This window comes from Dysidea avara, chromosome 14 (assembly GCF_963678975.1).
Source record: "Dysidea avara chromosome 14, odDysAvar1.4, whole genome shotgun sequence".
In the NCBI taxonomy this organism is placed as follows: domain Eukaryota; kingdom Metazoa; phylum Porifera; class Demospongiae; order Dictyoceratida; family Dysideidae; genus Dysidea; species Dysidea avara.
Window position 1 is genome coordinate 7,887,346 of NC_089285.1, and position 22,014 is coordinate 7,909,359.

At 38.5% G+C, this 22,014-nt stretch overlaps 1 protein-coding gene and 1 pseudogene across 3 annotated transcripts in view; one reads left to right on the forward strand and one right to left on the reverse strand.

Moving 5' to 3' along the window:
* Positions 1–22,014, reverse strand: part of LOC136245009 (uncharacterized) — a 52,136-nt gene that overhangs the window by 18,761 nt on the left and 11,361 nt on the right. The window contains exons 1-3 of one of the 3 annotated variants that reach the window (XM_066036537.1): positions 9,258–10,361; positions 3,355–3,492; positions 49–790 (exon numbers count right to left, since the gene is read on the reverse strand). In XM_066036537.1, the coding sequence (XP_065892609.1) occupies positions 49–790; positions 3,355–3,492; positions 9,258–9,515 (1,138 nt within the window). In that variant the 5' untranslated portion in view covers positions 9,516–10,361. Of the gene's footprint in view, positions 1–48; positions 791–3,354; positions 3,493–9,257; positions 10,362–22,014 lie in introns of those variants that run through there. The other 2 variants (XM_066036538.1, XM_066036539.1) reach the window with 2 other exon arrangements.
* LOC136245008 (uncharacterized) lies at positions 9,564–14,569 on the forward strand (annotated as a pseudogene).

Sequence of the window (22,014 nt, forward strand, 5' to 3'; positions counted from 1 at the left end):
AAATATTTACGTACTACATGTAGGCATCCAGTACATTTACCAACTTACGAGTATGGGAATACGGCTGAAAAAAGTCAACATTTAAACTAAAGCTCCAAGAAAATTTTGATTCCAAAAAAGGGTCTCCATCTACCACTTGAAAGTCCTTCCACAATTGGCCATCATAAATATCATACATCACTCCATCAGGTGCATTAACCCTTGTTCGCCACTTCTCACACAGATCAATAAAGCCCTTTCTGTTAGCAAGCCGACTAACAGCAGTTTTAAGTGGCTGGTATGCAAACACTTTGTAGGGCTTCACCGTCATCTTGCCATTTCTTGTTTTCACAGTTTTCATTAAGTAAGCACCACACGGCAAACGTTTTGATGCATGAGGGTGGTTCGGATACTCAATGTAAGGGCAACGATTGGGTACTTTCTGAGAACCTTGCTGTGTGTATCCAAGTTCATAAGTAAAGATTGCTCCACATTTAGGACAAACAATATACTCCACAAATGCATTAGGGTCAATACCAGCCAGCTTAGTAGCAAATTTTAAGGTTCGTGGGAACTCTATTTCTACTTGTTGCTCATTAACAAATCTCACAGCCAGCATTCGGAATAACCAATACATGAATTGGAAAACTGCTATCATAGCAGCATCAGAGACTGTAAATCTAAATTGCCACAGCAAAAAAAAGACTAAAACAGCTTGGAATTTCCAAGACACCGTTTCCGTGGGTAATTCATTATCCATGTCTTGGTCATCTACTTCATCATCTGATATGATCTCATTTGCATCATCAATCTGTAATTGATTATTGCATTACCAGAGTGCAAACACAAGTAAAATACGATACAAAATTTAGGCAGGAGAAAAAATTGGCAATTTTAACTCTACATTGAATTTGGCGGATAATATTTTGGTGAATACTCGTGTCCTTGTTGATTCTCTATTCAATTTCCTAGTCCAATTTTGTTGTCGGCAAAATGAAGTCATTTGGCTTTCATTTCATCAAATCTGCAAAAATTTTGTATTGTACCATAGTTATACTATGTGCTTTTAAAAATTCAAAAACCTGAGGTAATGTTATTTATTACCAAGAAGAAGCCAAAGTAATTATTTGCATCACCAATAGTTGAAATATGCTACTAATACAATATAAATCACACACAGTAAACGAATAGTTGAACTTTCAAACTATTTGTCCCTAGTGATAATGATTAATCTGCTGAAGGACAGCCTTTTCTGTTGGGTTGTAATTTTAGCAGTAGCATAACAATGCAAAAATATTAATCATACTGTAAGTGCACACAAATATGACATGCTAATATAACAAGTGTTGTTATGACATTTTGGTGCTTGTTCAGGTGACAAAACAGTCTGGTATCAGAGCTTATGATAAGAATTTAACAGTGTACAGTCACAATGCCCTGACAAATCAGAATTGGCCGGACATTTACCTAGATTGACTGGACATTTACCTAGATTGACTGGACATATAGAAAATTAAAGTCTAATGTGTTTACTATAGCATAGCAAATATGTTTTAACAACCTAGTATTAGCTACAGTACTGATGATGTCAAATGCCTTCCATCAGCTGTTATGTGGTTTCAGTACAGCGGAGGGTTGGTATTGGTACACTGTGGTCACTCCGTTGGATTGTAAGAATGTAAACCATCTCCAGCAACCAAGGGACTGTGATTATTGATACAATAAACAAACATGCCAGCTCAGCCCTTAGGCTCCCTATTTGAAGGGACACTGTGTCCCGACAAATTGTATTATGGTCAGCGGATTTTGTCCAGTGTCCGGATGTTATCATAAGCTCTGTGGTATGGTAAATTGCTGATAATTAAGCTGCTTTCTGATAGCCAAAACCTGCTATTACAAAATGTTAACTACTACCCAAGCCTTCAGCACTATAAAGAGGCTGGTTTTGTAATATCTACATACTCTATTGGAAATGGTTTACAAGAATTAACCACTTTGGCAGATGCCTGAAAACTAACTCTAGCACAATTCTAGTTGTGACCATTGGAAATGGTGCACGTGCCTTTATTAAAACAAGTTGGCATTTGTGTCATTCCTGACTATATCTTGGGTCTATGAAGAAAAAGAAAGCTCATGAAGGAAAACTTTAAAAGCAGTGAAATTTTTGAATGGGTTTACTCAGGAGCTCATTGAGTGCGAAGGACAAGGGAGCATGTAACTGCCTACTCACAAAGTAAACAGCGAAATTCAAACATGGTGACTTTTCTTAACATAATACATAATACATACCTCATATGGTAAAACTCATAACATGCTGCACAGAATTATGTAATTATCGTGCCACAAATATGTAGCACCTGGAATATTTCGTGGAAAAACAGATGGCAAGAAAATAAAACATCGAAAAATGGCCTACTTTGCGGAGTGAGATTTTTTTGGAGACTGCCAAGAAATACTCTTGCTTACCACGTAATGGAAGTGGCTCACCATGCAGAGTGCATTACTGTCGGCACAATAAACGCATTACAAATGCATTACTGTCGGCACAACAGTCTTCACACCATGCAGAGTACTTGCAGTAAATAACTGAAGGAATCGAGTATGACTGCTCACTGCTTGGTCGAGAAGACTGTTGTGCCGACAGTAATGCATTTAGCAAGCATGCACTTTTTGTATTTATCCTTCTATCAATAAATATTGACGACATGTTTGAATTTCACCATTGACAGAGGTACGTGCTCCCTCATCCTTTGGACTACTGGTTTACTTGGGTAACGGTTACTGAGAAGTATGGAACAAACAAGTAAGGTACATGCATGTGAGGTAGGCAGGAGAAATTGTGTTGCATATGTAAACACAGATTTAGCAGTACTAAAACATTGGTACGTGTAATTAGCAGTACTCCATACTAGCTCACTGCCTGTCTATTTACAGTTATACAGACAATCACAAAAGTTGTCTTTAAGAAGTTAAAACAATCAGTGCTCAATATAAGGTCTCTTACTTGATTCGTCGAAATGACAGACCAACAAGCAACCTGGTCGGACATTGGTACATAAAAGGTATGCTTTTAATTACCATACACTACTCCTTTTCAAGATCATATTTTGATAGGTCATCAAGTCAGACCATTTTTTATTTGGTCGGTCATTATGGCTTATTTTGAGCTCTGCTGTAGGCACATACAAGTTTTAGATGTATCTAGCATAACATCAACTTTTAAAAAATTTATTGGAAGCAATTTTGGCTGCTATGAAGATAAATTTAGGACTTAGCAACAGTGGCCTATTCCTACATATATTCATTTCATAATGTATAGATGTATATAGCATGCAAACATACACACACACATTATGTAATTATATCCATCTGTACCTGATAATCATTATCACTTTCTTCTGATTCTGTACAATCAGTGGATTCAACACCAGAGGCATCTATGTTTTCCCCTACTGGAATGAAATCACTTCCACTCTCATAGTTGTCTCCAGGATCAATATCATTGGCCAACTCCTTTAAAGAAAACAGAATGTATGGTCAGCAGCATAAAATTTGAATATACACTATGTTTACACGCTCAGTCACATGTATGTAGCATGTAAAAAGCATGTGTGACATTGCATGCACGCACGCACGCACTCACACGCACACACTCACACACACACACACAAAGCCTGTACCGTAGCCCTCTAAATATAGTTATCGCTGCCCAGCAAACAGGCACTGGGATACATAAATAACACTAGGATGGACTAGCTGGTTTCCCAGGTAAAAGACCAGGCCACCAGGTCCTTAACTTGGCAGACTGGAACAATGTGAATAAAACTTCAAGAACAACATCAAATTGGCCATATACACAACCACGCAGGCCCCAAACAATTTCCAGCGAAACACACACATTGGTACCGGCGCCATGCTAAAATACTCGACACTAACACATAGCCAATCCATTGCAAATGAATAACGAATAAAAGCAATTCTTTTCCTCTACTGAAACTACAATTTGTACAACACGTCCAGGAGAAAAGTATTAACAAGGATAGTTTCTTTGTAAACTAGCTGTATGCGCAACCCCAGGTACATACATATGCCAAATGAATAGGCCAAGCTGTAGACATAGTCAGCACACAAAATTAGGTGAAACTCACAGTACAGATCTGTTATTCCACACCATGGTAGAGCTGAGCAATATCACAATTTTCATGCATGATATATTTTTATTGTCTCTTGAAAATTCATGATACTATATATCACGATATTCATACTTCATAGTAGAGTAGTCCAAACAAAACAAACATTGACTAGAAAATTGCAATGCCTTATTAGTTAGGGTATCATCAAAGAATTATGTATTTATACTCTATACATTTTGTAAATACAGTATATGCACACATAAATACTGAAATACGATATCACTATTATTCGAAGACGATATCAAAAGAAAATATCACGATATACAATAATATCCTTATATTGCACCATGGAGCTAGCCACATACAAATATATCCTGGTTGGTCACTCCACAGCTCCGTCAAGATATATCAAAACTATTGTACATGTTTTGTTAAATTTGTGCAATAAATTTATTTTGCTTAAGGTCACTTGGACTACCATTGTCTCCCACCCCTGCTGAGAACATCAAATAGGAGGGGTGCTGGAAAACTAAGGACCTCTAACAGTCCCTAGGGACAGCAAAGAAGAATACCAATAAATCGCATGGGCGGATGTGAAAAGGACTTATGAAGCATCATTAAAATTTATTGGCAAAATAGTATTACAACTAAACCAATGAAACTCAGGAGAATAGCAGCAGAACTAAAAACAAGACTTGGAAAAGTCAGAAGTTCTCGTCCTCATTAAAATATACAGAGATATTAACTCCAATATTCAACTCACAAGAGCATGGCAAATTTTAGCACTATCAAGGTAAATTTCAAACCAAACTGTACCTGGTAGAGTATTCTAAATAATGCTATGCGTGAATCTGGGAATTTCCTTATGTGTCATTAGATATCATCGAGATCTTTGAGCTGTGCATAACCGTCAATACAATATGTACAGTGGAAATTTCCAATCACTGGACTTGGACATGTCAAGCAAGTTCTTCCCGATAGAACATTAACAAAAGAAAGCTAAAGGCTAGGCTATAATAATTTTAAGCGTGAAAGGTGGAAAACTCCAATTTGGAAGCAGTTATGAAATTTTGTGTTCTTAAAAACTGTGTTTTGTGTACAAAACGTAGTAATACGTGTACTTTCATTTTTGCAGAAATTTGTAAAATTTGACAAAGTATTGATATGACCCAACCAGAGTCACCACTAAAGCAGTAAAATCCATGTAACAAGCAGTATCAAGGGGGTGGATAATTGTTTCAGGAAACCCTTAGAATATAAAAACAATTTATAACACTACACAATTAGTGACCTATCAAGGAGTTTCCATGATAAACTAACTTCTACAATCAATTACAACATTACTCTAAATAAAGCACAGATAAATTATGTATAATTGTTGCTGGTGTACGCCACTGCTGTAAGACTGGCAGAAAAAATACTTGTTTACATAAGATTCTATAAGGTAGTATACTGTTACATTGCATTTCCTCTTCTGACTATATGGTACTGCATGACAAAGAAAACAATATGTGACCATGTCAGCTAAAACGCGACTTGTTCACACATGTATACTTATTGAGAAAAGGATTTAAAAATAGAGAAATTACGCATGCCTCAAAAATAAATACACAAAGTTTTAATCAAGCTATTACATGGAGAAGCCTTTCTCGATTCCATTAAATTATTATTCCATTTTATTCGCCTGCTCAAGCAGAGTTCGAAAATCTTTATTTCATATCTGTAGCCCCAAGGGTATGGGCATCAAATGTGTGTTTGTTCACAATGCAGTAGACTTAAAACAAATCGTCATCACTTCTTCATTTTAAATGCCCTCATAACTGTACCCACAAGCCACTACAGGGATAACACTGTACCTGTCAATGTATCACTTCATAGTGAGATACCATTCCAAACAAAAGTTATGATGGCAAATGTAAGCGCCTGTAGTTTATTTTTGCAATACTCATTGTACAAAACGATTTCTTCCACCTTTCTGCTGTCTAGTACTATAATTCCAAACAGCCGGCTGAAACTCAGGTACAATAGTCCATTCCTTATACAACAATTTTTTTCTTTTATTGTGCCAACAGGTTTAGCTGAGACAGTCACATATTTTAACTATACTATTTCTCCTACTTGTTTTCTAAACAAATCTTTGGATATGTCCCCACACCCTCATGCTGAAGGTACAAGCACACTTATACACTAAAATAATGATGCATAACCATCTCCAAATTCTACACTTTATACCAGATTTGCAAAACGGGTTCTTCCACACACATCCAATTTCACAAACTTATAGAATATTATATCTTGGTGCACAAACAAGCAAGATATTCCCTGTACAAACCTACATTTTTTTCTCTCAAGCCATAATGGTTTACCGCTGCATAAATTTCAAGTCAACAGCAGTTCCCAACCCAAAGTTATGAATCCTCAAAGTTGGAAAAGTGGATGTGTGTATAAGACCCCTTTTCACAAGTCTGATTGCATATGTAGACAAGTACAGCAGCTAAAATAGTAAACTACTGTCACTTGGTAATCAAAGATGATTCCAGCAATGCTGTATATATTTTTACTGATAGAAAAATTTAAAAAAATCTAGATATATCCTCAGTGTACTCTTGCTAATGTGCCTATCAATGTTGTCCCCTACTATTATTAACATTTGCAGAAATAAAGATTACCGGGGAGGATTTCCAACCTTACACCAGGTATCAGGGTAATCAAAAAAAACTTTGATCTTGTTGACCTATAGTGGTTCTGCTTCCTTGAAACGCTGTCTTCTGCGTATTATTTCAACCCTGTTCTTGTCACCACAGTATCACATGGCCGCATGTATATCTCCTAGGATGAACCACTATACAATTATAAATGCTGCTACCACTCATCAACTGCTCCCCTTGAAGCAAATCTACCAAGCATGAATCATAGTGGTTGATAAAGTGTTCACAGTAAAACAATCTACAACACAGTAGGGAATATCTGAAATAATTCAAGATAAATGTATAAAATGCCTCTAATAAATTCAGGCATCCATGTGTGCCAGTTTTATTTAACTAAGTAGAAAGAACACATAGCTTTGTAGCAATGACCTAGTAAACAATATTAGAAAGTGTGCTAGCTTTGCTAGACTGTTTTACAATGGACGCTACCTGTTACTCAATCATCGGGATTGTTTGCATGACAGCTGCAAGGTGAGCAGTGTATAAGCGCAGGAGCTTATGAGCCGCCGAAGGAGCATGAAACTTACGCTACCTTGCGGGTGCCATCACAATCCAAATTGATCGCCGATTAGTTTCGATATAAGGAAAGTGAAACCTCGTTAATTGAAGCTCTATAATAAAAAACACGCGACACTCGTAGCAATTTATTCAAAAAACGTGACGTAATTTAGATTGTCATAATTTGGAGTTTCATGCTCCTTCGCCGGCTCATAAGCTCCTGATAAGCGCTATAGAGGATACACATATACCTAGAATAACTAACCATGTATTCCTAAACTTTGGTCCATACTTTCAACTCGGATAAAATCTGTTTTCAATTCCCCGCCCCACCCCCCGTTTATAGTACAGTGTAGTTGAGGGGAATTTATACTGTAAATTTTGAAGTCATGAAGCTTTCTATTGTCACTAAAATCTTTCAAGGGCTATAATCTAGATTCCCAATCTGGCAGCACATGTCCTTACCTGTTAGTATCACCGAGCTATATAACACAAAACTGATCTAATCGCCTGAATGTTCATCAATTCTTAATTTTTATGTACGACATCCGGTCACCCTTTGAATGTCAAGTGAGCTTGTTGGGATATTTAGTGAGATATGAACACTACACCAAGGCAATAACTGCATGGGAATGATGGATTTGAATTGTAATCAGGTTTGGAAAAGGCCTTTGTTTTGGCCTCCTACATGTACCTGGTGTAACATCGCATTCCATTGTGGCGGATATAACTTGGTACTACAGCCTAGGCAGTGAAGGAGGAAGTAAACACCACTTTCGCTAATCATTTCATGCTAATTAAATTCCACCAGATACAAAGCAAACCAGACCCGAAGGGGCATGTACCCCCAGATCACCAGTTTCCCTTAGAGGGAGGTGATACATACACATTTACATACAACCCTGACCATGGTCAAAGTTTAAGTCGATGGTCAAGATAAAATTTTTGATCCACGCAAAATACGATCTCTAGGTCACTGGTAAAAGAAAATAGCCTCTAAGTCACAAGTCAAAGCAAAGTCAGCCACACAAGACTTTTGGCTGCGGTCATTCACCTCCTTACAGTGCATACCTATGCAGGGGTATAGTAGTCAGTACCAATAGTCCTCTAGAACCATTTACATCCGGAATATTGAATCACACGATAAAAAATTAATATTACAGTGGATCAAGTGATCAAGACGTCCCAAAAGGCAACATAAACAGCTAAGTAGACAGCAAAACAAGAAAATGCAATACTAAATTACCAAGCTAGTGATCAAGGCATTGTAGATGGACTTACACGATCAAGAATAGATCAAAATTCTTGATCCCCGTCACAGGTGGTTCTATAGGACTATTGGTAGTGGCCACTGAGGGTTGTAAACTTTTGTGACTGTAATTTCTGTAACAGGATACATTTACGTAATTAGAAAATATTTTATTAGTTGGGATTTCGGATTTCAGGCAAGATTAATACAGGTGTAGGTGTCCAAGATTTCGCCTGTTGTAGACTCCTCGGTGACCACCCCTTGCTACGTGACACTCCCTTGCTACGTGACACTCCCTTGCTACGTGACACTCCCTTGCTACATGACACTCCCTTGCCTCACACATCACATAATGCAGAAGAACGTCAAGTTTAGTGACCATGCTTCCAGGCCTGCCAACCTGGAAAGTAAAAAAATCTTGAGATTTCTGTACCTTTATTGTAGTATTGCAGTGTGTAGTAAAAAAAAACTGGTAGATGCTATGCTGAGACCAAAAAAAAAAAAAAAAAAAAAAAAAGGTCTCGACTTTTCTCAAAAACCGTGAGATTCGATCTGCTGCCCTTGAGCAGGGTAGTGAAACCGTGAGACTCACGGTAAACCCGTGAGAGTTGGCAGGCCTGTGCTTCATCACACAATAAAGTGTACTATAGGCTTATTTCACAGTGAAAAAACCCTTGAAACATAACTCACTTCAAGTGGTACAGCCATAGGATCGCGTCCATCTGATCTTTCCCCTTCGAGGTCTACTTCGAAGCGAGGTTCGAGGTGATCAGGACTGGCTCCCGGATCATCCGAGTCGTCTTCGTCCGAACTTGCATCTCCGTCCAGAAATTGGACTTTATGGCGATAGTAGGTTGTTTTAGAAACTTCTCTGTTGCAGTGGAGACAGAAGGGTCTCCGTCTCTTACGTACACTCTGAAGTTCGCTATGAAGGTCCATCTCCGCCATCTTGAAAACGTATTTAAATCAAAATTGGCAATAAGGGATACGGATTCCAATGCGTTTGACGTATCCAATGTATTACGGAGTTGGCTCGTCTTGCTACGTCTTATGAAAATGCCAGGTTTTGATCCGGGAATCGTACCATATCGTAACTCTAGGTGAGTTTCGCTGTGAGGGATCACGTGTGCAGAAAGTGCGCGATTGAAATGGAAGAGTTGAGTTGCGCGAGAGCTTGTACGCCCGAAAGTACGGCTCCAAAGCGTCCCAGAAGCTCCCCAACGCTGCTAACACCTCATAGAGACCCCAAAAGAATGCCAAGAACACCACTGAGGGAGAAGGATTGTAATGGGAATCATACTCTGCCACGTGTCTTATCAGAATCTTTTGATCGTGTCGTCAAGAAAGGAGCCAGTGCATCGCCAAAATGGTCTGACGCTGAACTAAAGGCGCTTACAGAATTCATCTTATTCCATTCTGAGGGGAATTCCTGGCCTGCTCATAAACGGGATGTTTACTGGCAGAGTGCCAGTGAGTTTGTGCATACCAGGTCAGGGCACAGCATTTACAGAAGTGGTGAGTCATTTATAAATGTGTGCCACTTGCTATACCTAAATATTCTGCATCTAGGCATGGCCTGTCGGTTTAAAGTAGTAGGCTTGTTGTCTAGTAAGTTTAAGACACCAAAAGAAGCTGAAGTGCACTACTTAGGGCGGGGCAATGCACCAGTGACTGAGCCTGCATCTACCAGCTCACAAAGGCCTACTGTTTGTGCAAGTGTACAGAGAGATAGTATAGATGTTTCCACCCTGTTGGTTTTATTCAAGAAGTTACCTGAAAAAGATCAATTGCAGGCTGTATCGAAGATGTTCACAGCATACCTCTCATCAGGCCATTGTCTTGTTCCTGAAGATTTTTTGATCCATGCAAAGAATGCTATGCTGCAGCTTAGACGCCATGGACGCTCCAATGTCTTATACAACCTAGCTAAAGGTATTGGAACAATGAGGGAGGATAACAGTGACTCAAAATTTCCAACGAAATGTATGCCGATGGGGTTGGTTGAATATGCTGCAAATTTTTTTTCTTGTGATAATTTACAACAGGTAATAATAATGTATGTACTAAAATGTAGTCAATATGCAGATGTGTCATGCTGTTATGCAGGTTTCGTGTCCCCTGGATTATCGGCTGTGGCAGCAAACAATGTATTGTCACTTTGGACAGAAGTGGTCCAAGCTGCATCATGGGCCTTTATGGAGTGTTACATTTTCTGCACAATCTTCTGAAAGTAGTCACAGTAGTGCTGATCAACATTCATTTGGACGGAATCCCCTTCAGGTATAACATTGATTGCACTTAACAAATTAGTACCTTTTATAAATAAATATAGGCTTTGGTTAATATCCCCGGCATTTCAGAAAGGACAATACGACGAGATATTGCTTCGAGTGAAATACATTTAAATTCACAAATACAGGTACACATGCATGTTTGTACATAATGTAATATATAAGCGAAGTACTACTCTGTATACGATTGTGGTTTCTAGCTAACCGTCCTAGATGAAGCAGCTAAGTCTAACCCTGATGCATGGTGGTGGCTCAAAGCTGATGGGTGTGATATTACCAAAGGCCTGAAGGAGTCTGTAAAACTACAGTGGAGTGGAGATGTTGACCTGAACGATGGTTCTTTGCAAAAACAGTGTGATGCTTACAATAAACGTTTAAAGATGGCAGAAAATGCTGGATTAGATAGAAACCAAGCTGGGAAAGATTTCAAGAATATCTTGAAAGATTTGGCCGAAGATTTGAATTTTCTTAATGCAGGTACTGATAACGTAATTTTACAAATTGAATTTTATATATTTCTTACAGAATTGATAAGGTCAAATGATGTGTACTCTGAAAAGCTGCATTCAAACAAGTACAATGACAAAGATCTGATCAACTTGAGCTGGAAGCTTAAGGAACTGGGGGATCTTAACGAGATGGGTAGAAAATTGCATTCAGATATTGATGTACTGTCTGCAAAGATTGGCGAACACCAGCACTCATGGCAACAAGATAATATCCCTAGCCAGCTGAAGGAGATCCGCACGAATTTAGTGGCATTCATCAGGGGCATCACCCGGCACCAGCGAACTGCAGCGACCCACATTTTAGTGTTTATGATTAGCAACGAAGAACGTAGGGAGAAGCCATATGCAATACCCGAGCAGTGTCTGCCGTACAAGGGATTGACTGATGGTAGGGTTCGTGAACTTTCAAACAAGCTAATTGAAGAGATGACGAAAAGGAAGATGAAAGTGGCTGGTGAGTGCGTATATACACACATGCAATCATATTGCTATTTGGCAGAGGAAAGTTTGGCAGAGGAAAGTTTGGCCTATTTGGAAACTTAAATGCCTAATAAGATCCACAAATTGCTTAAAAGTTTTCCTCACTAAACCTTACCAAGAGTAAATTCTCTGAACTTGCTTAATGTATAGAAATATTGCTTTTAATTATAGCTATTGCTTTTAAATAATATGTAGGGTTTACGACAGATGGTGAGTGGAATTCATTGCGTATGAAAGGAAACACTCGACCGCTGTCAGTGCTGCAGATTCGTAGTGATGTTAGACGACAGTATGGACACATGAAACTTCAGAAGATGATTGAAATGATTACTCCAGTGTGTAAGTAGACTATGTAATCTGAATACGCATCACTGTGTTGATACATATGTAGGTGATGCTGATGGCCAATGCACTGCACGTGCCTATAATCCTGCTGTACCTGCAGACCTGCTTAAACAGGTTCATGGATGGTTTAAAACAGGTGCAACAACCGATGATGCGATTGACCGTCTGAGGCTGCAAACTGTACCAGCTAGATATACCTTTCACACTTGGATAGAGGGTCTGTTAGCAAGTGACATTGACCTGTTTATTGTAACAATATCCGGGTTAGGTAAAGATGAAACAAAGGCAGAAAAATTAAAATCAATTTTGGCTCAGCTTGAATACAAGCATCAAGTTGACCTTTGGCAATCCAAAGGTGTGCCATTCAAGGAGCATCTGTATGTCCCAGAGATTCATCCAAAGACAGGACTGGGCTTTTGTGAACGGGAAGATGAGGGTCACGTCTTAAAGGTTAGTATAGAGTCTCTTTGTGCTTTTGTAGTGGTCATCACTTAAACATGACACATTGAAATATACAGTATGGATGGGTGTGAGAGAGCATTCGGGGACCAAAGCCATATTTCTGTATATTTTTAGTTATGCTTGTCTGTAAATTCATAATTGTTTGGCATTAAAATTCATTCCTTTATTGAATATAGCGCATAGGACATAGCCTGAGACAAGGTGGAAACGATGATATCCAGCTGGAGAGATTCGAAGAAGCTCTTCATGATTCGTCTGCTGGGCTCACCTATACAGCTCTCTCAGGAGTGAGAAAGCAGTCTGTGGAGGACGTAGAGAGATTGTTCAGTGGATCTTTAGTGAAATGGATGGAGAATAAAGGCTACAAGAAAGAAGCCACAATTGGAGACGTGCCTGTGACGAAAGGGGACTGACAAGTGCACAGCGCAGTAAATATAATGCTGATTTTCTCAGCTACCTCCTGGACGATTTGATGCCTTGGCATCAACAAGCCGAACTTCGAGACTTCAGTCTTTTAGAAGTCAACAGGTAAATAAACATATTTAATGTGTAAATATTTCATATATAATTGCTGATTTAGAAATATTACAAGAGTTAGGGGGTTTAGTAGAGAAACATTAATTGCACTAATTGCAAACATCGAGTCCCGTGAATGGAGACATGAATACATCACTAAGCACAACCTGCCCCCAGAGCATCCTCGGGCAAGTACAACGGACGATGTAGAATGTTTTTTCAGCTTGCTCCGTGACAGCGTTGGGAGAGACTTCACTCTAAAAGAGGTTCAGGATTTTCAAAAAATTACATTTCTGTACATGTGCATTGTTATGCAGGTTCTATATGGCTGGAGAAGGGTGACACATGAATTTGTTAAAAGGATTGATCCTGATTTGCCATTTTATTATTATACATCAGCCCACAGCCGTTTCTACGAAGGAGAGATGCCTGACTTTGAAGCAAGACCCAATAAAAATCCTAAACCAAAACGTGCTCCCAAATATGAAATGCTTGGATCCAATAACCGGGTGACACTTGCAGTTCGGAATTCTACCTCAATCCGAGCTACATTTCATAATTTGCCAGTTGAGCTGCCACCCCCACCCGGCACTTACAACCAACTAACACACGAACATTCATATACAAATTGTCATAAATAAGTCTATTTAAATGTACTACAGCTTTGACAAACAGTCTTAGACCAAGTTCCATTCAAAGTGATGATGATTCCAGCGTACCAGCCTGGATTTTTGTAGTACACTTTGACCATAATCCGATCAAAACGGACTGCTAGTATTTTGTCTGCATCCATGGCATTGTGGACATCAGGTAGTGCTTCAGACACAACATATCCGATCCTCTCCCATTCCTTGTCAGCCTTACACATGAAGGCAATGGCACGAGAATCAAAACAGTTTGTTGGTTCTTTCTTTAACTGCACCGGAACAGTCTGTCCGTCTTTCAACTTCTTGCTAGCTAAAGCTAGCAATTCTTGGTACCTTTTTTCTTTATTGGCCCCAATACACTTAAACACCACGGAGTGAGTGATTGGTGGGACTACTGGTTCATCCGTATTGTCACTCTCATCATCATCAGATTGCAATTGATGATTGGTGGTAGATGCATCATCACCGTCTTCATCATTACTGCTGTTTACTTGCTCCCCATCCTCCACATCGTCCAACCATGCCCAGTCCCAAATCACAAAAACTTGGTTATCCCGGAACAACTTGTATTGGGACACATCAATTGATTTGGCAAATTCTTCAACCTGCAAAAATAACATGGAATATTTCAACATTTATATGAATAGTAAATATTAATCATGTACACTGTATGCACGCTGTCATAACCCCTCAGCGCTTGTAGAAATCGTGTGATTTAATGGCTCACCTCGATAAGAAAGGCATTGTCGTGACTAACAGGCAGTCTGGCTACTGCTGGCAGGTGGTGATTTAAATTCTCGCATTAACGGACAAAACCATCAAAAACGTGCAGCGTTCCATCTTCGATGTCTTTCCAACGAAACTTTGCCTCTCTTATAAGCGGCTTAAATACCGGAAAGCTGGGAACAACGTACTCAAGTCGGCTTCCTGTCTGGAGAACTTCAACGTCAACTACGTACTCCGACATTTTTTCCTCAGATTCTAAACAAGGAATTTCAAATATGCAATTAAACGTAATAATTTTCAGTAGCGTTTATATCGTGTCCAACCTCCTCTGGCATTGCACTAATAGTTGCTAAGCCTCAGTGTTGGCCACCTGAAATACTGATGGGCATTAAATAGAACTCCATTATATTCTGGAATTCTCTGTTTATGATAGCAAACATACCTACAGCGTTATAGTCTAACTCCCATAATCGAATTGACGTAGGTGTGCTTATAAAAGGAATGGAGTAGGTCAAGCTCTGTTGGTCTATGGACTATTAGCCTGTATATGCTTTGCAGAGCATGCATAGCAAATCAATGATTGAAAGTGAGATTTGTAATGCTGAGGTCTATCTGCTAGCAGGTTTCTAACTAAGTTAGTTAGAAACCAGCAGGTTTAGCAGGTTTCTAACCATTTTAGAAACTTACATGTACTAGCAGGTTTCTTCATGGTTTCTAAAGACCTCATAATCTGCCAAAGATCAAAGCATACTATGCATAGCATTTCTAATAGTTGGGTAGAATCAAGTCCAGACCTATAGCTGCCTTAAATTCAGTACAACTTGAAGCATTCCGATAAGTATATAGTTACTGTTTTATATCACAGAATTAATGTTCTACTCACTTACTGATAGATGCCTTCAGATAACTACAACTTGATAACACCAAACTTTATGGGTTGCCTATCTTCATATAAGTACATATATTTGTCTCTCCAAGCACATGTTAGTCACAGTTATATTCGTTAGTATGGCAAGCGATCAGTAACAAAATTCTACCTGACATCCAAATCTCGACCCGATGTCAAAGTACATTCTCGACCTGAAGTCGAAAATAATTCTTTTTGTGCACTGTTGTGTGATACGCATGCGCTATAACCGCAACGCCACGCGTCTAGGTATAGCTGTGGAAAAGACATCGTAATGATAATCCATCAGTATCACAGTTTATGGACAATACTCAGGCATTGATTGTTCAAAAATCTCTTGCATTGGTAGGTAGTAAAAGCATCACTCGTAAAAGACAAATGCTGGACTTATCACCTCTCTCAAGACCAATGCCCAAACGTCCATGTAGCAGGACAATAAAATTTAGCTGACTTTATTACATGATAATTATACATATACAAAATTGTTCATGCGTACATAATAGTCAATGCAATGTTAGTCACTGTAGTGTTTTCCGTATACCTTTTTTTCCTTTAATGTTCACTTTGGATGCTGTTTTATAATCTTCAAACAATCTGTTAGCCTCTGATAGTGAACCATAAATCTATGACCCCCTTCAGTAATGCTAATAATGTCACTTCATCAGCAATATCTGAGATCAATTCCCAATGGAATATTACATTTGGGTCATTCAATGTTTGTAGTGTTGTTTCATTCTTTGTGTGACCCTTAATGAGTAGTTTATAAGATACCTGTTAAATGGCTTTGAAGCAATTATATGTGTCCGCTTCAGTCCTCCACAATCATTGTTCTTTAGCCATATCTTCACATACTCACAATATGATGCTATGGCAGTTATACTGTTGCAGTCTTCACCCAGCATTGTGTGCCATAAGCGGCATTTTTCTTTTCTAAGCTTGCCTTCATTATAGCATCAGAATCAGGGTTTCCTTTCCAGCAGCACACCAGCACCCACTTCTTTAACAAATCATCAAATAATGTAACACTGCATATAGTACTAGTAATAATAACAATAAGCTCTAGGTTGCATAATATATGAAAAACAAATACGATACTGCATGTATTTCAATTAGTAGTTCAGTTAGCTACAGCTCATCTTCAAGCTCTACGTCATCTTCAAACTCTAGGCTTGCTACTGATGGTCCTGCTAGTAATTTTTTTTTGCAGCTCAAGAAACAAAAAAAGTTTAAAATAAAAAGATTAAACAAGTCAAATTAAATTGGGCCAAGCAATTGAGTGAAGACAGTAACATAAAATTTTCTTAACATCCTTCATCAAGCATTTAATGTAATTCAAGAATTTTGTAATATTTACAGAAAAAAAAAGAACAGGCATATAGCTAGCTACTGTAGTCACGCTGAGCGAGTCGGCAGTGTTCAAACAGAAGCTAGCTACTCAGTACAGTCGATTTCACGTACACATGTGTTTGAACAATATGGTGTGCTTTATGTCTGGTCTCTACACAATCATGAAAGCAGCATGAAAAAAGTTGTATTAAAAAGAATGGCATTTCCTCCTTACAACACTTCCATTATATACCTGTGCAAAGAACTGATTTCTTGCCATACACGAAACCAAAATGGAGCTGTAATCAACTGTATAGCTAGAAAGCATCTGCAAAAGGTTTAGTGCCAGTTTTGTTGGAGAGTCATGCACTGTGTAACTGCATGAATACAAATGGCTAAATTAACAAACAGCTTGATAATAAACACATTCTGTACCTTTCTCAGCATGTTGTTTATTGGGGAGGAGCAGATTTCTGCCTATCATAACTACAGCAAAGACGATTGCAATTGAAAGTCCACCTGGCATCGCTCTACATAGCATTCAAGTAGAATTAAGTGATAGTTAGTTAAATGCGGCTGAACTGAAGCATGCCATGGTTGCTAGCTATAAAACTTCATCCGACGAAGCTACGTAATCATCAATATTGTCATTATGCATGCAGCTAAATCAGTTAATCTCGTTAACTCTATTAGCATATTATTAGTTTAGACTGGGAATGAGATGCATGGATGAGGACCAGATTGTTAAGCCACTAATATTATATAGCTATGTGGTATAAAAATAATTGTTTACTCTCCATGCTTTAATAGCTAATGTACTGTGCTACCATCGTTATATTTGTTAAAGGCATCAATGTTGGCACACACATATTAGCTGGGTTTGAAGCTTTCATTTCAGTAATGCTGATCAGGAAAGTCGTTAGACCTACTACACAAAACAAAGAAAGAAGTATCCTGGACCAACCTCTAAAAAAATGACAGTGTAGTGGTTCTTTCCAATGATGGACTTAAATACAAGGCTATAATTTTTTGCATTCAGTTAGAACAACAGAAGCTTAGTGAGTGTTACATAGGAGCGGGATGCCATCTTCAAATTGAATGTTATTGTATTGTTACAGCTGTATCCCTGATGAATAAAGGGCTTGATGACGTTCTTGACATCATATGGCAGTCCATTTTTACTGTGGCCTCCTTCACTACCATTTGCTGGCGTATAAATTAAAATCAACAACGTATCGACAATGTATTCACTGAGTAGTGTAGCTACTGGTGACTGCAAGAACCCAGTACTTGAATTCCAGCTTGTTTTTGATGACCACACCACGTGAAACAACAAAAATTATGTTGGACTATGCAGAGCTTTTAAATCAATCACACGGTACATATTTGATATTAGCTTGGCGGCAGAGAACAAGATGCTTTGCTTTGTCAGTAGTAATGTGGTGTTTCCACTTTAGATGCGTCAACAATTGCTTCACGTTTGCGCCACACAAATCACAATCTTTTGGTTTCCTCTGGTACTTTTTATTTGACTTTTGATCTGTATTTAATGGAAATAAATTACTGGTCAGATTTTGAAGAGATTTTACCTTTTGTTGAATTGTTATCTGTGATGTCTTCGTTTGCTATTTCTTTAGTCACAGGCTTGTATGTCTAAATGTGTACTCACAGTGTATTGCTTAACTTGATTTAATTTACAAGGGTAATAGCACCAGATTTCTTACTCCGTGTATTTTGCAGAATTCTCTTCCTTGGCCTCTGCTTGTATTCATACACATAACTACATGTATACAGCTACTAAAGTGCCTTGCCTAAAGGCAGTGTGTTTCTTGATTGTCCAAAAGTTTTTATCCATATTGCCTACAACATACAATGGCACTATAAAAAATAAAAAGTATCTAGAACTCACAGTATCGTATCAGATTTTGCTTCTAGTTTATCAAGTCTTTCACCAAATGTCCCAAGCTTAAAAAGGAACAAAATAACCATATGCACTTATAAGAGTGTCTGAACTATGTCCATGCTTTCATAAATGTCTACAGGTTCTGTCTTAGTGGATGCTTCAGCTGTGAATGCACCATCAATAGGTGGCTCAGCATCAGTCAATTCAGTTGTGCAAAAGTCTGCTGGATCTGTCTTAGTGGATGCTTCAGCCGTCAATATACCACCATTCATAGGTGGTTCACCGTCAGTTGATACAATTGTGCTTCTGGTTTTGTCATTAAGATCAAAAGACAACTCTACAATACTTGTGGATTCATCAGTTTCGTAGTGCTGTCATCGTCGTCATCTAAAGGTGATTCAACATCAATGGTGCTTCCGGTTTTGTCAGTGATAACATTAAGATCATTTGAAGGTATCTCTACGGTACTTGTGGCTGTATTCCTGTTAATAGTGCTGTCAACAATAATGTCATTGTCATCCAAATGTGGTTCAACACCAACAGTGCTTCCAGTTTCATCAGATGATAAAATTGGAGGTAACTCTACAGTACCTGTAGATCCATCAGCTGCATTTGAAGGCAACTCGTCAGTGCTTATAAATCCATCAGCTACATTTGAAGGCAACTCGTCAGTACTTATAATAGTTAGTTATGTTTCGTCTTTTCAATGATAAAAGTATGCACAATACTATAAGATAGACCAGTGGATTAACAAGCATCCAATATCGAGCAATGGGTACTCTATTCCAATAAGTAAGCACCCATTACTTCTCAGCTACGATGAAAACCTGACATACAAAGTATAGTACTATTGTTATGAAACACATTTTAAGTCAATAACAACGATAAATTACTGTAAAGATCCACTGTACGGAAGCTTAAATGCTATAATTACGAACGTGAACTAATTTTAGTACAATCGTTTATTGATGCCACCCTGAAATATCCGTTATGCAATTCACAAAATATGGACGATATCTGCAATGACAAAATGTGATATTTGACTAAAATGCGGGGGCTGTGGAGACTTTGGCATGCAGTATCGGAAATGAAAAATGTGACCGGATTTGACAAAACCCGGCTTCGACGCACAAAGATCAAAAAAAATTTTATTGCATAAATCAGGTCTACATAACGTAATGCAACTGTGTTTAAAGTTTTAAAGCCATTCGATAATCCGTTGGTCAGATATAGGCCATAATGAAGTACAACAAACTCACTTTCAGGGTTTTCCGCATACGTGAACTTGACAAATTGTTGACAGCCGCTTCGACAAATCACCTGTAATCGCCATTACTAAATTCGATAAAAAGCGTAGTTATACAGAGCTGACCATGGCTAACACGTGACTTGATTTAGAATGTACTAGCAGTGTTAGGCGAAGTGATAAGAGAAGCGAACGATCGAGCAGTGGCTACTGATTTGTGTTTAGCGTATTTCTTGCTACTACAGGTTAGGATTTAACATAATCGTGATAAAAGCTTATAACGCACTTTATATAGAATTTATTTTATTATGAAGTAGCTAACACAGCAAGTTTTGTCAATACCGTATAACGGGTTATTTTCCCGAGGTGTAAATTTTCCTGAATTTCCCGAATAGGCTCACTACTCGGGAAAATTTATTCTGCGTTAACACCGATTGTGGGATCATTTTCAGTGAAGGCGGGATATAAAGATGTCTAAATCAATTTTGGATTTTTTCTCCAAGAAGAGGTCTGATGCTCATTTGCCTGATCCCAGAGGCCTGTTAAGCAGCAAAATGCTTCCCTCTACTATAGCGTCTGCTAATACAGAAGTCCTGCGTGTCATGAATGGCCGTTGTCCAAGTAAGCTCAAGTCTGCTGGCGGAAAACGGGGCGGTTACAACAAATACTCTCCAGAGTTCAAGGCAAAAGTAGCTAGCTATGCTATCGAGAACAGCAATTGTAGAGCTGCTCAAAAATTCAGCAGTACAGATAAAGTTATTGACGAGAGCTCCGTGCGAGGGTGGGTTACAACATACAAGAAGGAGGTGGAAAGGAAACGAAAAGCTGGGGAGGAGGAATCTATATCTTTGCTACCTCTGGCGAAGCGTGGTCGGCCATTACTTCTGGGAGATACTCTTGACACCGAGGTCAAGTCTTACATTGCGTGTCATGAATGGCCGTTGTCCAAGTAAGCTCAAGTCTGCTGGCGAAAAACGGGGCGGTTACAAAATTCGTCATCGTGGGTGACCTTATTGAGGTCTTCAAGATTTTGTATATATGGGTATTATAACATCAACCCTACTGAGTTTTTTTTACACCAGCTGTACTACCAACACTACAGGTCATCACATGAAGTTATTTCACATGCCAGGTTAAATGTTCGATCAAATTTCTTTGCACGACACAAAATAAAACTTGACAACTATTGGAATTTAACAGGTCATAAGTATCAACAAAGGCTTTTAGTCTTGTTTTTGCATATCCATTTGAGTTTATACCAATATGATACTGTGATTGCCTTCCATAATAATTATGTTTATAACTAATATAATAACCTCTGCGTAGACCATATAAACAACTTGATATGTATTAATTCATAGGGATATCCATGCATGGTGGCAGACTCCATGTGCCTACCAAACCCCACAGTGATTTCAATCAGTGGATCAAGTGGAACAATAAGGACCTAACAATAGTCTATCATCTTAGTGCAAGTCAAACAGCACCAATAACTTATTTTAATGCTAAACTTTAACATAAATCTCCAATGTTTTGCTCGAAGGCACCGTATATAATGATCTGCTGCATGCAGCTCCCTTATAGCAAGATAACATAGTGACAACCTTCCATTGGTTTGTTAAAACAAAAACTACATACATAAAGCATTTCACCAACTTCATTATTCCTTCTAACAGACTATCACACTGACTAAATGGCATAAGGTGCTTACGAATAATATCTTAAGTTGATCCCACTATCTGCTTTAACTGCCATGCAGACAGCTATGTACTCTTTGGCATGCTTGAGCCATTATGTACATAGCTACCTATATACTTTTTAAAATGTCTCCAACTTTACTAAATAATACAAAGCATCTCAATCTGACATGAAGTATGGAGGCTGATACTCACAATGTTTGCTTTGTGAAGTAGCCAAATATGGTTGTAGTCATTAAACCACTGAGATTGAGACTTCACTCTTCTTAATATTTAATTAAATCCTATATGGCATATGTCATCGGTCTGCTGGCAACCTGCAACTATGTTCTCACCCTTACAAATTTCAAAATAAGCCACTTTTGCATATGCTACACATAGCAAATGAAATT